At 41.4% G+C, this 17,107-nt stretch overlaps 1 protein-coding gene across 1 annotated transcript; it reads left to right on the forward strand.

The window, feature by feature from the left end:
• Positions 1–27: 27 nt before the first annotated feature.
• On the forward strand, positions 28–8,711 carry LOC135500526 (homologous-pairing protein 2 homolog). Its single transcript, XM_064792047.1, has 8 exons — positions 28–187; positions 1,381–1,475; positions 2,229–2,318; positions 3,691–3,802; positions 5,151–5,296; positions 6,755–6,808; positions 7,595–7,654; positions 8,147–8,711. The coding sequence occupies exons 1-8, from the start codon at positions 160–162 to the stop codon at positions 8,201–8,203; spliced, it is 642 nt and encodes a 213-aa protein (XP_064648117.1). The 5' UTR covers positions 28–159; the 3' UTR covers positions 8,204–8,711.
• The last annotated feature ends 8,396 nt before the right edge of the window (positions 8,712–17,107 follow it).

A 17,107-nucleotide genomic window follows, 5' to 3' on the forward strand; every position in this document is an offset into this window, starting at 1 on the left:
CATCGTTTGGACTGTTTATTGAAAAAATCAGAAAAGTGTGGGAGTTGCAAATGTTGTTTTCTGCAAATTCCCTGTTGAAAGTAGGCATAGTTATCACCGAAGGTGTTGTCTTTTTTGTGGATTCAGTCGATTCTCTTGCTGAGAGTTCTCTGCCAACTTATGATGAGCAAATCAAAGGAAGCCGAAGGTAAACGTCCGAGAAAGTTAAAAGTTTACATGGTGTCCCAAAAAATCACTCTGGAGTCTGACTCAGTGACTGCCACTGGACTGGTGATTCATTTTCATGGAAGGCAATATTTTTACAGATAGGCCTAGCTGTGTTTACAAAATGAGGTCACACTTGAATCAAAGGCCCAGATATTGGCCTTGCTCATTTGCTGAAGAATTCACTGCAATTTTTTGGCGTCGGGGAGTAGATTACTGTGCACTGGTGTGCAGTGTCTGGACTCTGGCGTCGTATGTTATGTATCCCGTTTCAAAATAGTGGCACATTTCTTAACCACTAGGGACATGAACTTGAATTAACTTTGTACACAGAACCCCCCATGTCAGGTGACTCTGACACTGAATGTCAGTCCGATCTGATTCTTGACTTGGCCACCAGGGGTCAAAAGTGGAAACCTAAAAAGTGTGATATCTCTCTTAGGTTAATATAAGTGACTCGTTTTCGATAAAATTTTTATGATAGGTTCTCCTAGCAAGGATACATCACAATCACAATAAGGGTTTTTGATTTGACCTAATTTTCAAGGTGTAAATTGGCCATTATTTTGAGTATAACTATGGCATGTTTCTTAACCGCTTTAAAAGCAATGGCTTTGAAACTTGGTACCCTTGATCTCCTAGGCTTACTCGTAGTGGTAGTTTTGGCTCTATAACAACATGTCATGATCGGTGTTGGATGAGGAAAATCAGGCCTACAACAAGTTTGTTGTAGTATGGGATTTTGTGGCGGCCTCTTTTGTGTTATGATCATGGCCAATGGTAATTAAATTAAGACAAAAGATTGCTGCAATTTCAAATTTTTTATAATTTATTCATAAAAGAGGCCTTATACATTCTTTCCTATAGTGACAAAATAATGCCCTATTGGGGTCATAATTTGTAGAATATATTTCCCAGGACATTAAAGTTGAGAAGTCTGGTTTTTTGCCTTTCACTTAGTTCTGTCCCTTGTTGTTTCTTCCGTCCCTTTTTTTAATTTCTTTTTAAAATTATCTCAATATCTGACCTAAAATACGAGAACGGAGAACTCTTGCCATGGCATTTGACATCTGAGATGTTACTTGGACACATCTGTGACAATTAGCTCCTGCTCTCATTGCGTGAACGTGATGATGCTGAGGTTATTCTTGCTTTAAAGACTTTGTTTACTTCCAGCTTCAGCTGCTGTGCTTGGTTATCTGAACCGACAGAACAGGCCTTACAGTGCTAATGACATCTTCAATAATCTTCATAAAGAATTTGGCAAAACTGTGAGTTCCTGTTGTTTTGACCTCCCATATTTTTGTGGTGCCTTATTTTGCGAGTGAGGTATATAGGTTGAGAACAGCCAATTTCAAATTCAAAAGAACATTTTGAGCAAGATGATGACGGATGGAGCCCATTTTAAACCAAAATAATACTAGCTAAGATTCAGTGGAGCCTCACTTAGCAGACACCTCTCTATTAAGGACAACATCTCTATAAGGGCACTATTTTTAGTCCCAAGTGAGATGTTTCTATTTAATTCGACCACTCTAATCAGAACACCTCTCTATTAAGGACTGCACTAGTCAGTCCTGAGGGTGTCCTTTTAGAGAGGTTCTACTGTACAGTTTCAAAGCTTCTACTGTCAATAATTTATAAGCAAAGTGACACTCCTCCATTGGTTGCATCGTAGCTTAAAATATGTGTCTTTTTCAGACGTTGTAGAATTATCAAATACATCTATCATGTCTATAGAGCTATTGACACAAATTTTTGTGACTTATTGGGACGACCGCTGTCCTGAATTTCGTTTCCGCTGAAAATGCCTTGAAAATGTGACTTCAATCTTTTGATGACTCATTGGGTAATAGGAGAAACCTTGAATTTCAAGATAACCAATTTCCATACCCTGGGAGAACGATCAGTCGGGGGCTTTCTCACTCACACCTAAAGTTGGCCTTCTTAATATTTCTTTTTGTTGATGAGGGTTATTGGCTGATGAGGAGGTGATAATTTGGAACACATATTTGTTTTTCCAGGCTGTTGAAAAATGTCTCGAGTCTATGGCGGACGATGGCAAAATCAAGAGGAAGTTGAACGGGAAGCAGAAAGTGTATGCTGCCGATCAGGTGAGCTCAAATCATTACGACCAAACTTCACATGGCTACCCAGGTTTCTAACGGCTGTATCCTTTATTGTCCTCAGGGGTGGAGTTTCGAGAATTTGGCCAGTTATATATGTAATTAACAGCCTTGTTGTGCAAACAAGGCATAGCATCCTTCACTTACCCGTCATACCGGCTCCAGATATAGCTTTGGCTCCAGGCAAAACCTGGCGTTCGCTTCAAAAATAGTCACCAAACTTAGCACTTGGTGGCCCAGATGGATGCTAAATATATCCTATGGGAGTTGATTATTTCTATTTGGGGTAGAATACTATTTTTTAAATGCTATGGGCAGCGGTAGTGCAGTGGTAGCGCAGTGGAAGAGAGTCGGCCTCATGATCAGGAGGTTGTGGGTTCGACTCCCGGCCGAGTCACTCCTTGCCCTTGGTTCCCCGACTGGTCAAGTTCAAGTGAGCACCTTCTGGTTGCTCCTTGACACCCCTGATTGATTTCTGTGGAGACCGGGGTAATAATATGATATCCCAAATTGCTTTGAGCGAGACCTATAGTGTCGAGGAATTGCGCTATATAAAAGACTCATTATTATTAATCATTATTTTTACCCCCTTTTTGGCCACTTACGGTCAATTTACCGTAAAATTAGGCCACAAAGTTATAAAGTAACATTTTTGTAAGGCTAGCGGTAGAAAATGCCAACAGTTATAATTTTAGGAAATTTATGCATTAAAAACACCGTTCAATTATTCTTTGGTTTGATATATCTCCTAAAAACAAAAAAAAATCCAAGTTGGAAATTGTGCTGGTGTCCTCCCGGGGTAGAAGTTGGTCAGTAGGCAAAGGGTTAACCATCGGTAGCATGGAAAGAACGAAGTGGTATGGAATGTATTCGAACCCACAACCTCACAGTTAGAAGTTTGCCACCAAAATCACTAGGCCACCACAGTTCCCCTCAAATGCTCATGGGAGCCAACAATAAAGGAGATACCACAAAATGGTGAAAATTGTAACTGGTGGTAATGTTAGGGTGTGGGCATCATCCTGACAATATCAGGCCATTTCACTCGATACATACAGTAGAACCTCTTTAGTAAGGACACCGTTGAGTCTGACAATGCTGTCCTTAATAGAGAGGTGTCCTGATTAGAGAGGTCAAATTGAATGGTAACAACCAATTTGGGACTAAAACTAGTGTCCCTAATACAGAGGTTGTCCTTAATAGAGAGGGGTCCACTAAGGGTGGTTCCACTATACTTGCTCCCTCAATGTCTGAAACATTCGTAAGGAGAAGTCGTGTTGTAGGCCCTGTTTGCAAGAGGATGGGGTTTGGGACATTGAATATTGATTTAAAACATATCTTTTTACACTTGCGTTTTCAGACACAATTTCCATCAGCTGATGAGGCTGAACTGCACGCGATGGATGAGGAGATAAGTCAACTCCAGCAACAAGTGAAGAGTGCCACAGATGAGTACAGGAAACTAGACAAAGGTATCTAGCACTATTGGGGCAGCGGTACCGCAGTGGAAGAGATGAGACAAGACCACCATTGATTTTTTCAGCCTTTTAGCAGTTAAATTGTCAATGTTTGACCGCGTCGCATCAAATACTGTGTGGGGTTGTGAATCTGACATTTTGATATGATATTCCGGACAGTCGGGCAAGTATATGGTAAAAAGTAAACTGGTAGTTGACCATGGAAATTTTTTGATAATCGACAAATTGGACAGCCGTTGATATTTCCACTCTTTCAGCCAACTAGCAGAAAAATCTCAAAACAAATTAGCAAAATTCAAAATTAATTTTTTCATCAAATAATTTCTTTAAATATCTGTTGACTAGACTTGCCACAGCAAATATCTTTTCAATACTTCTCCATATATGTACTTGATAGTTAAAAAAGATACTCGCGTCTAATTGCTAGGTCTGGACCCTCCAACCTGTGAATATTCATTGGTGGTATTGTCTCATATCAACAGGTCATGAGTAAGCGGCCATCTTGGAAATAATATTATTGCCATCTGAAAGCCTTTGGCTGCTGCTCGAGTGACCATATTTTTATGGTTGGTGTATCTGTAATAAATTTCCATTACATGTATGACCCAGGTTTTGATTTGTGACCTACTTCTCAAGGTGATCGGGCTCTTAAATTTCACTTTATTTTATTTATTTATTTATATATAGTGTCACTTTATTTTTGTAAGAGTATACATGATACAGGTATCTCAATTATATGTTACAAAACTGAGGTTGATAGTGACCTACCAGGTACTTCCTATGGTGTACATTGACCCATTTATTTCAGCTGAGCACCAGGCCCTTGGGCCTCTTGTTATTATTGCTTTTTTGCCTTCCTTCAGTTTAATGCACGTTGCATTCCAAATCACAACAGTTACCAGCCTATGCCATTCGCGCATTGATGCCCTAAAACTGTGTGTAAGAGTCTTTGAGATGACCTACTTTCTGTTCTCAAGGCTGCCATTTTTGAAAACTTTATTTTGTCGATATCTAATGAATGTTGCTAGCTAGAACCAGGGAATGTTTACGTTTCACAACGTTGACCCATTTTGGGTCATTCACTTAGTTTTCAAGTTCTCTAAAAGTGTCATTAATAGTACCACATTTTGTCATATCTAAAAGTCTGTTTTTAAAACCTCCATGTCTCATTTCATCTACTACATACACTAAATAATTCCCAGGTGAGCACAATGTCCCCAGGACATTTCATTTTCCTACAACATGCAGTAATTAATCATAATTTCCTTCCTAGGAAAGATCGTACGCTCTCACGCTTATTAAACATACACCATTTCATCATACTGATTACACATTTTTTCAGAACTTCATCTGTTCAACAGTGCAATATCAACAGAAGATGCCCAACAGCAATTAGAGGAGGTCACTAAGGTCATAGCAGCCAAGAAGACCAAGTTGAAGGATATAAAATCTGCCGGCAATGTTATCTCTCCAAAGGAGAAGGAACAGGTAGGATGAATGGCTTTTAGGATGTGCGTATCCTTGAGGTCCTGACCTGTTTGGGCTCGCCAAGCCATTCCATTGGGGGAAGGAGGCTGAGCTGATTTTCCTCGACCTTTTGACAACCTTCAACATCCCTTCAATGCAGCCACCGATGGATTGGAGGATGGGAACCATGTCTTCATGATCTGACCCACGTTCAACTTGCTCACTAAGCTCATTGAGTTGGTCAGTATGACAGTCACGCTCTGTTGAATTGGCTTGGAGCCATACAAATGCATTTTCTATTACATGATTCCGCCCTGTAGTGTAAGACCTTGCCTTTCCTCCTCCTCGCTTTCCTTCAGTCGACCACTCGAATACAATCTTATTATCGTTCCACACTGCTACACCCCAGGATGTGGTGTTTCCCCTGATGAACCCATTAGGACCATCGATGGTGACCTTTCTTCTTGCAGCTCTGTCGCGAGGATGTGGTTTACCTCTCCAGCCAAGTCCCTCCATGCTCTTGATCCGATCGCTCCCAGTGTAAATGTCTCCCTCTCGTACTGTATCCATTCATCCGATGGGATATTCTCCAAGGGGCAAATGGCTTCCACCGTTTCCCATGAGCATCTCACCAATATCCTATCCAGGTTAAAAACTTGTTTTGGGAATAGCGCAGTTTCTCTTCAGTGGCTTGAGTCATATTTGGAGGGCTGGACATTGTGCAATTTACCCGATGGTGTTTGGTCTTGTGATGCTCCTCTAGCCTGTAGAGTACAGCAGGGTTTGTTTCTCTGCCCAATCCTGTTTTCACTGTACATTGCCCCATTATAGAACATCATAGTAAAAAGTCATTTGTGGATGAGAATGAGGTCAATACTGTGGTAAAGCCAGATCACCCTGGTTCTATAAGGTCATGACATGCATATTACTAGATGGTGTTTGTTCTTGCCTCTAGACTGTGGGGTACCACAGGGTTTCAATCTTTGCCCAATCCTGTTTTCACTGTACATTGCCCCATAAAAGAACATCATAGTGAACTGTCATTTGAGGATGAGAGTGAGGTCAATTGGTGAAGCCAAATCATGCATTACATACTTGGTGTTTGTTCTTCTTGTGTGCCTCTAGACTGTGGGGTACCAATCCTCTTTTCACTGTACACATTGCCCCCCCCCCCTCCATGTTATAGGGTAGGTCATCATTGTGAAACGTTATGTACTGCCAACAATCGGATGAATGCTATAATGAAGCCAGGAGATCACACTGATACTATAAGCTCAACAGAATAATGGGCCGAACAAATGTTGGTAAAGGAAATAAGCTGATGTGCAATAATCCAAATTTCAATATTATGGAAAATCTGATTCTTTTTCTTTAACTGAATTTGCTCTGCGAGCCAATTAAATTCCCCCATTATATTTTGTGAGGAACCTGTTTTTTTATGTAAGACTATACATAGGAACACTTTGAAACTTTTTCCAGATCACTAAATTTTGGGAGAAAAATGTAAAAGAGTGGAGAAAACGAAAGCGTATGGTAAGTTCATAGCATTTTGCTTTGATTAATAATTTTAACCCTTTGCTGCGGCAGTCATTTCTCGGCCAGCGCCACCATGTGCTGACAGTCAACACCAATAATAACCATTGGAGCTAACTTTTAACTGAACAGTCAAAGCTATTCGAAAGTGTCGCTATCTATGCTATTAGGATGAAACTAATTATCCCCGAGTGTGTTTGGCGTATTTAGAGAGGTTGCGACCAAGTGCTGGTGAGTAAATATTTTAGAAGTGCATGACGTGGTATGCACGTCACCCGCAGCAAAAGGGTTAATCAGGATATATTGAAGTTTGTAAGAATGTATTTGTAAGTTATTTTCACAGCGACCTCGGCGGCTTGAGAGATGTCCTGATTACAGAAGTGTAATGCAACCGATATGACCAATTTGGGACCATATCCAGGGTCCTTGATATGGAGGTGTCCTCTAAGGGGGTTCCAATGTTTTAGGTAGATCTGTTTCAAATCATGTTAAGTATGTGATTTGGCAAGGCCAAATTCAAGTGGGAACACGTAAGCAAATTTTGATATATGGTGTCTGAAGTCAGATTCACTAGGCCAATAAACCCAATTGGTGCATATTATTAAACCGTAGTGTCACGCATAAACGCTCATCCTGCCTTGGAGGAGGAATTACTCCATGGTTACTCCAGTGCTCTGCACTTGGAGGTGATTTTCTCCATGTTACTCCAGTGTTAGCTAACACTGAAGAAGAGGAAGAAGATCTCTGTATTAGAAATTCTCCAATCCTGTGTTGTTATACTTTCAGACTAATGACATCTTAAATGCTGTCCTGGAAGGCTACCCCAAGAAGAAGAAAGATCTGTATGTAAGTTGAAAAGGACTGTTGTTGAACAGTTCATGTTTTAGGATGATATTATATAAAACATGACATTTTTGGCACACTGGTAGGCCTACATTGAGTCAAATATCATATACCACTATAGCTGTCGGCAGTAAACACGTGTATTTGATTGCGACCTCTATAGCTGTCGGCAGTAAACACATGTATTTGATTGCGCCCTCTATAGCTGTCTGCGGTAAACACATGTATTTGATTGCGACCTCTATAGCTGTCGGCAGTAAACACATGTATTTGATTGCGACCTCTATAGCTGTCGGCAGTAAACACATGTATTTGATTGCGACCTCTGTAGCTGTCGGCGGTAGTCAAGAGGTCAAAGTGAATTTGGAAAGACACTTCAAACGCGATCTACTTATACTCTTTCAACAAGAATGATTATGAGACCTGTAGAAAGAAATCAAAGTGGTTTCAGTTGCTCAAAGCATGTCGCATTTTACAACCAACTTATCTTTTCAGGAGGACATCGGGATAGAGACTGATGAGGACTGTAAAGTAACACCGCCTGAGCTCTAATACAGAGAGAGACACTGTAATCTCTTTCAGTTGTTAAAAGGACTATGTCAGATTCAGTCGGAGTCGACGTAACGTTTGTGCTACTGTGTAAATACTGTGCCACAGTGCCTGCAGTAAACTACCAAGAACTATGCTCAAACTGTCTTGCTGCAAAGCAAAACATCATCATCTTATAAAAAGAAAACCAGCATCTTTAAACTGGTGAAGCTTTAGGATTTTGGTTCTCTCTCTCTCTGTAAGGACCTTTCATTGAAAACAATTTGCTTGGACGCTTGGAGTGACAGGGTGGTAGTTGAAGTATTTTCTGCTTGCTGTCAAGAACGGAGGCAGGGTTGCGTGTCGAGGTGTTCATTTGGTATCTCAGCCTGATTAATAACATCCTTTTCATCAGAAAGTCGGACGCTAGCATTTTGGCAATTGTGTTTTGTATGGCATGTCTCGTAATCAATTTAGCAACATCCGTTGAAGAATCGTTTATTTGATTATGTTTTAAAGCAGTCCATATCGGGCTCTGCCTGCAGTGAGCTGGTATTTGGTAACATTGTAGAGTTGCTGACTTGGACAATAGATGATTTCCTTTCTAAAAACTTTTCTGCACATGTACTTTTCAACAATATGAAATTTTGTATGCAATTAATTTTTACGTTTTTTGTTTTCTGCAAAATTTGCCAAAGTAAAAGGCAATGAATTAAAAAATTATATTGAAATTACTGTTACAGAATTCTCTAAACGCTGAATAAAAACTATGCCAAGATGCATTTTCACAAAACCACAAACTCTGATAGCCACAAATATTTCCTGGTTTACAGTACAAACTCGGGACTTCTCGTCTCCTCCTTGGCAGAAAAACACAGGCAAGAGACAGTATGGGCCACATTTTTTTAATAAGTTGGTTTACGTAACTTCAGATCCAAAACCTATGTGGGTGGGGCGGGAATTAAAAAAAAAAAAAATTTCTTCAATCTCAAAAGGGCAGAGACATGTATTCATCCACGACCGGAAGTGTGGCACAGTCACATAGAGCTTATCAAAATGTCAAGTTGTGGCAAATACATGGCTGGGATGGACCAAAGTGGAATTAATTCTCAATCTGTGGTTGATTCTTAATCTACAGAGTCAGGCCATCACAGAAATATGCTTTTTGATAATATATTTAAGAAAATGTGGTCTCACTGGTCAGTTTAGAACTTGTATTTTGACAGGGCCATATCAATGCGCCAGTGACGTTTTGATGGACATGGTGTACGGAAATCTTTTTTTCTCAGGCAATCGGTATTGGAATGTTTTTAGACTTTATTATGCTATTGGCAAAGGGTTCTTCTTGACACATATATAATTTTGTGCAGATTGATTGGTCCAAGGTGTATTTTTTTACCAAAACTTATGCACAACAATGTACACGTAATGTACACAGGTTTTAATAGAGGGCTCTGGCCAAAACCTATGTGGGGAGGGAATACAAAAAAATTCCTTGAGACTCAATATATTTGTGGGGGGTGGGGAAATAAAAACAGAGTTATTTTTTTATAATTTTCGTCTCGAATCATAAAAGGGGACCCAAAAAGAAAATCGGTTGAAATTGGTCGTCGGGAAGAATATTTTTTCATATCTCCCTATTTTATGGTCGGGGAGAAAAAAAAGTGTGGCGAAAACGGTTGTTGGGACTTTTTTTTTTTACTTTCTGGAAAATGACCCCAGGGGATTCATAATCCAACAAATCAAAACAATGTGGCCCAAGTGTCATGATTCAACATTGTTTTGTGCAACCAAAATATTTTGTTCTTTTTGCAATAAACATATATTTTGTTTTAAAATTTTGTCTGAATAGTTATTTTGTTTGAAACTTTTCGCCAAAAGACTTGAAGGTAAATTTCCTGACGTTGTTTCCTAATGACAACACCTTGTCTGAATGGCGCCATGCCGACTAAATATAAGTGATGGATTAAAAAAGTATTCTTTCTAGAATTGAAATTGAACCCAAGACAGAGGGGTCTGTGTTGAGATGACACGAGCCTCACATGTGACACTTAAATTCCATCAAAATCCTTGCCCAGCTCCACCCTCGAAGGGTTTCGTATCTCAGCATAGATCCTCCACCTCAGGTTCAGTTCCTTAAGTGAACACCCAGGGGTTCGGTCCATGGAACTCTCACTGGTTTGTCTCGAGGAATGGTCACATTTGGAGACTGTCATCATGTCTATTACAGACGGTTGTCTCAAGAAGTGGTCCCACTTGGAGGAGACTGTCATCATGTCTATTAGAGACGGTTGTCTCAAGAAGTGGTCCCACTTGGAGGAGACTGTCATCATGTCTATTAGAGACGGTTGTCTCAAGGAATGATCACATTTGGAAACTGTCATCATGTCTATAAGAGATGGTTGTCTCAAGGAGTGGTCCCACTTGGAGGAGACTGTCATCATGTCTATTAGAGATGGTTGTCTCAAGAAATGGTCCCACTTGGAGGAGACTGTCATCATGTCTATTAGAGACAGTTGTCTCAAGGAATGGTTCCACTTGGAGGAGACTGTCATCATGTCTATTAGTCTCAAGGAATGGTCCCTCATGGAGGAGACTGTCATCATGTCTATTAGAGATGGTTGTCTCAAGGAATGGTTCCACTTGGAGGAGACTGTCATCATATCTATTAGAGACGGTTGTCTCAAGGAATGGTCCCACTTGGAGGAGACTGTCATCATGTCTATTAGAGACGGTTGTCTCAAGGAATGATCACATTTGGAAACTGTCATCATGTCTATAAGAGATGGTTGTCTCAAGGAGTGGTCCCACTTGGAGGAGACTGTCATCATGTCTATTAGAGATGGTTGTCTCAAGAAATGGTCCCACTTGGAGGAGACTGTCATCATGTCTATTACAGACTGCAGTCTCAAGGAATGGTCCCACTTGGAGGAGACTGTCATCATGTCTATGAGAGACAGTTGTCTCAAGGAATGGTTCCACTTGGAGGAGACTGTCATCATGTCTATTAGTCTCAAGGAATGGTCCCTCATGGAGGAGACTGTCATCATGTCTATTAGTCTCAAGGAATGGTCCCTCATGGAGGAGACTGTCATCATGTCTATTAGAGATGGTTGTCTCAAGGAATGGCCCCACTTGGAGGAGACTGTCATCATGTCTATTAGAGACTGCAGTCTCAAGGAATGGTCCCACTTGGAGGAGACTGTCATCATGTCTATTAGAGATGGTTGTCTCAAGGAATGGTCCCACTTGGAGGAGACTGTCATCATGTCTATTAGAGACTGCAGTCTCAAGGAATGGCCCCACTTGGAGGAGACTGTCATCATGTCTATTAGAGACTGCAGTCTCAAGGAATGGCCCCACTTGGAGGAGACTGTCATCATGTCTATTAGAGATGGTTGTCTCAAGGAATGGTCCCACTTGGAGGAGACTGTCATCATGTCTATTAGAGATGGTTGTCTCAAGGAATGGTTCCACTTGTAGGAGACTGTCATCATGTCTATTAGGGACGGTTGTCTCAAGGAATGGTCCCACTTGTAGGAGACAGTCATCATGTCTATTAGAGACTGTAGTCTCGAGGAGTGGTCTCACTTGGAGGAGACTGTCATCATGTCTATTAGAGACTGTAGTCTGAAGGAATGGTCCCACTTGGAGGAGACTGTCATCATGTCTATTAGAGACTGTAGTCTGAAGGAGTGGTCCCACTTGGAGGAGACTGTCATCATGTCTATTAGAGACTGCAGTCTGAAGGAGTGGTCCCACTTGGAGGAGACTGTCATCATGTCTATTAGAGACTGTAGTCTCAAGGAATGGTCCCACTTGGAGGAGACTGTCATCATGTCTATTAGAGATGGTTGTCTCAAGGAATGGTTCCACTTGTAGGAGACTGTCATCATGTCTATTAGGGACGGTTGTCTCAAGGAATGGTCCCACTTGTAGGAGACAGTCATCATGTCTATTAGAGACTGTAGTCTCGAGGAGTGGTCTCACTTGGAGGAGACTGTCATCATGTCTATTAGAGATGGTTGTCTCAAGGAATGGTTCCACTTGTAGGAGACTGTCATCATGTCTATTAGGGACGGTTGTCTCAAGGAATGGTCCCACTTGTAGGAGACAGTCATCATGTCTATTAGAGACTGTAGTCTCGAGGAGTGGTCTCACTTGGAGGAGACTGTCATCATGTCTATTAGAGACTGTAGTCACAAGGAGTGGTCCCACTTGGAGGAGACTGTCATCATGTCTATTAGAGACTGTAGTCTGAAGGAGTGGTCCCACTTGGAGGAGACTGTCATCATGTCTATTAGAGACTGTAGTCTGAAGGAGTGGTCCCACTTGGAGGAGACTGTCATCATGTCTATTAGAGACTGCAGTCTGAAGGAGTGGTCCCACTTGGAGGAGACTGTCATCATGTCTATTAGAGACTGTAGTCTCAAGGAATGGTCCCACTTGGAGGAGACTGTCATCATGTCTATTAGAGACTGTAGTCACAAGGAGTGGTCCCACTTGGAGGAGACTGTCATCATGTCTATTAGAGACTGTAGTCTGAAGGAGTGGTCCCACTTGGAGGAGACTGTCATCATGTCTATTAGAGACAGTAGTTCATCTTTGGAGGGGTTTGAGCTTGAGATGTCCACTTGGGTGCAATTTTGGATTTTGGGGTGCAATTTTGGAAAGTCTCCTCCTTTCACCGCCAACTCGAAGGGTAACGAAATCCATTGGACGCCCCATCATAAACGGGTGGCCAATCAAATTGCTCGACACAAAGATATTCAAGGCCTGAATTGATAGTGCCAACCTCAGGTTCAGGTTGCCTTCTTCTATGCAACTTGACTGTGCATTAGGGTCAGGTCAGCGTCCCTGGAACTGTTACTCATTGAACACCTGGTCTACAATTATGATGGCTTTCAGTGCGTGTCTCGTGCGACAACCACGAGTGAATGTAATATTAGTGTAGTCGCGATATGGACGCGTGGGGAAGGAAGGGAATGCAGGGAGACTACTGATAAAGTACGGTAACAGCCCTTCTGACGGCTGATCAGGGGGAGTTTATCGGCGGTGAAGGATGGATATACGCACAACGACGGTGGACCGGCATGATAAAATCAAAAAGACCTCGACATGCACCATTCCGTCAAATCTCAAGCAGAAGAAAGCAAGGAATACTCATTTCAAACTTCGTGAGTTTATTGCCACTGAGAGTATGTTTTACAAACCAAGCTCATTCAGGATCATCTCTCATGATGAGGAAGGGCGTGGTACGACAATAATACAAAAAGATTCTCATGAGTCTCATTCCAACAAAAACTGTATAATTTATCAAATTAGCTGATCAAACGTCCTGGAATAACACCTGAAAACTCATTGCAAAAAGTCTACAAACACGGGTCACCAATTTTGTACCACTATTGCCACATTAGTACATGTAATCCAAATGTTGTATTTTTGAGTTTTTAAAGCGGGTCTGCACAGGAGCAAAAAGACCCCCTTTCTTCAAGTCTCATTTTACAATAAGCCCTAAAGATTCAGCAACAGGGGTATAGCTAGAGGGGGGCAAATGAACCAAGAAATGAGTTTTTAACCATGATTTTTGCCGAAGGCTTCAAAAGGGTAATTTTCACCAGAGAGCCTTTCAACCTATCTAAATATGCCAAACGCTCTCGGGAATAATTAGTTTCGTTCTAATAGTAAAGATGGCGACACTTTCGAATAGTTTTGACTGTTCAGTTAAAAGTTAGCTCCAATGTTTATCATTGGTATCGACTGCCAGCACATGGCGGCTCTGGCCAAAAAAATGGCAGGGTTCAAAGATCAAAGCAATGGCCTTTCTTTATAGTTAACTTATCTGTTTATCCCTACAAGAAGCAGAGAATACAATGCTAAACACTTTCAGCTTTGGTACTGGTCGTAATCAAGATATTAAACCAAAGGGTACAATGATATGTCTAGGCCTTCTAATCCAGTCCCCATGGACTCATGGAGTAGAAATGGGTTTCCTAATGGCTACCATACTGAACATCCAGCGAAATGGAGGCAAGACCACCATTGATTTGTTAAGCCTTAGCAGTTAAATTGTCAATGTTTGACCGCGTCGCATCAAATACTGCGTGGGGTTGTGAATCTGACATTTTGATATGATATTCTGGACAGTCGGGCAAGTAAATGGTGAAAAGTAAACTGGTAGTTGACCATGGAAATTTTTTGATAATCGACAAATTGGACAGACGTTGATATTTCCACTCTTTTCAGCCAACTGGCAGAAAAATTCCAATTGCCAAATTACAAAAATTCAAAATTAATTTTTTCATCAAATAATTTCTTTATATCTGTAGACTTGCCACACCAAATATCTTTTCAATTCCTCTCCAAATATGCACTTGACAGTTAAAAACATACTCGTGTCTAATTGATAGGTCTGGAACCTCCAACCTATGAATATTCAATGGTGGTCTTTTGTCATTATTGCCTCTGTTTTCATCGCCGTTCATGAGTGAGTAATGGCCGATCAACTTCAGCTTGAAACAGATTGCATACAAATTCATGCTGTTTTCTTTGTCAAGGTATTGGACGTGCAGTGTCTGTAAACCTTGATAGCAATAGTCGTAGTTCCACCTATCATAAAACCCCGTGTTTTTTCAAGACCCGTGTCTTCGCCGTGTGTCAAAAAACCTGCGGTGCACTTACACCTATCAGTTGTGTGATAATGGTTAATAGCCCCGGCGACAGGTGCGCTGTAGGTAGGGAGCTCTCCTGTGTTTCTTTCCCGTTGGAGGGGGCGCACTACCAAGGCAACTACACCGCGCCATCTGTCGCCGGATCTTAGAACTTGCAATTGCCGTGTCTTTTCAGATTCCACCTATCAAAAAACCCATGTTGAACACGGGTCTAAATTAGCCCCCGATTAGCCCCATTGAGCTCGATGGGGCTAATAGACACGGGGATTTGACACACGGGTCTATTTAGACACGGCAATTCATAGGTGTAAGCGCAAAAGACACGGGGATTTGATAGGTGGAAGTACGACTAATGTCAATACATTGAGGGTCAAGATGAATGGTTACAAGAATTATGTGATCCTTGATTGAGTCAAATACTGTTAATTATTGCATGGTGATTCCAGTTAACAGTTAAAACAAATACAACATTTATACAAATTACAAAATGTACAAAGCATTATTGTCTGCCAAAACTTGGAAGACGGTCACCGGATTTGCCCGACTTGGAACCCAGGCAAAAATGCAGTATAATTAACCCTTTAGCACTCCAGCATTTTAATTGATTTTCTATCTGAAAAATGCCTAAAAATGAGCAATTTCAACATGAAATTTGTAGTATTACTTGTCAGGAAGCGGATAACTCCATGACTAAGTAGAATTTCTGCTCCGAACATCGGCTCAAGTAGAACCATGCTTTGATTCAGCACTTTCATTTCAGACGTCACCTTAATCGCGAGCGTCCATGGGCGTTTGAAAATTGAAGGAAAAAACTGGGCATCCATAGGCGTTTGGAGGGCTAAAGGGTTAACATTGTGTGACTAGAAATATATCCTTAATGCGAAGAAAAAAAATCTTGATCACACTAGTTGGTTACAAGTGTTGTCAAGAGATGGCGTTGTCATGGCTGATTTGATCCAACTACAGCTAGAGTATTATTCCACACCAGGCCAGGTTCTCGTCAGGGGAATAGACTTGGATCCCGGGACTCAGAAAAAGCAATTCCCAACTGAGGGCAATTTGTATCTGATTACATTAGTCTTGCCGTAATAATACAGGATATTCATAGATGAAAAACAAAAATGCCACTAAAACCTTGAAATTACAAGTCATTTCCTGGGCAGCAGTTATGGAAAATACTAGCAAATCACCCGTTGATGTGTGGTTTATCATTTGGGTCTTGGTCGGAAAGTTTGTAGCTTTCACCGCAGTAGACGTAGCTTAGTTGTAGCTTTCACCGAGACCTTGTCTGATTCTCTGATAGCGCGCGTGTAATAATAATGATAATAATGCAACTTGTTATAGCGCACGTATCCAGGCACTAGTCCCGCTCAAGGCGCTTTACAGAAGGCTCTTTTAAAGAGCAGAGTCTTTATATTTGATTTAAAGATGGGCCGCGGCTATTCTTACGACGATCCCAAATGCATTTTACATACAAACTACTGGTTATTCTTACGACGATCATTTTCACCTTTTTGGGCCTTAATCCTAACCCTGACGCTCACCCTGACCCTAACACTTACTCCTAGTGCCAACCCTAACCCTAACCCCTCCTTTACACTAGTCTTATCTCCCTAGATCCTCAGTTTAATCTCTGATATCGCATAAATCCTAAGTTACGACTAGTCGTAAGAATAGCCACTTTGTTAAAGATGTTGATGTCAGTGCAAAGCGTCAGCCCCAAAGGCAACTCGTTCCACATCGCTGGTGCCGCCACAGAAAAGGCCCGGTCCCCATATGATGGGATGATTGACCTTCGCAGTGACAAATGAACAAATGAACATGTGTGGCGTGTGGCGGGTCGCCAGGGTGAGACATCCGGGCGGTAGCAAGGCGGCGATGTCGTGACGTGATTTACGTCGTAGCCAATCGTGATCAGTTGATACGATGATGTCACAGACATGCGCTAGTTCAAGCAAGGCCTAACAGATGGCAGTGTCGTGTTCCACGATCTCCGACAGGAAAGCCTCTCGTTTGGTAATATCGTTAAGCCTGTCCATAGTCCGGGAGCCCATGTTAGCATTGTGAGTACAAAAGGTTCGAGGCTGGGAATATGATGGGGGAGGTTGTGGTCCCTCACACGGCCATTCTTACCAGGTTTGTTTTTGTTGATTCTAAAGATTTTGATTTGCAAAATTGATACCAACAACATTTTTCTATTTTTCACAACTGCTGCCCCTTTTGGAAAATGACTGGTAAAAGGTTTTATTACACCCTG

This window comes from Lineus longissimus, chromosome 16 (assembly GCF_910592395.1).
Source record: "Lineus longissimus chromosome 16, tnLinLong1.2, whole genome shotgun sequence".
In the NCBI taxonomy this organism is placed as follows: Eukaryota; Metazoa; Nemertea; class Pilidiophora; order Heteronemertea; family Lineidae; genus Lineus; species Lineus longissimus.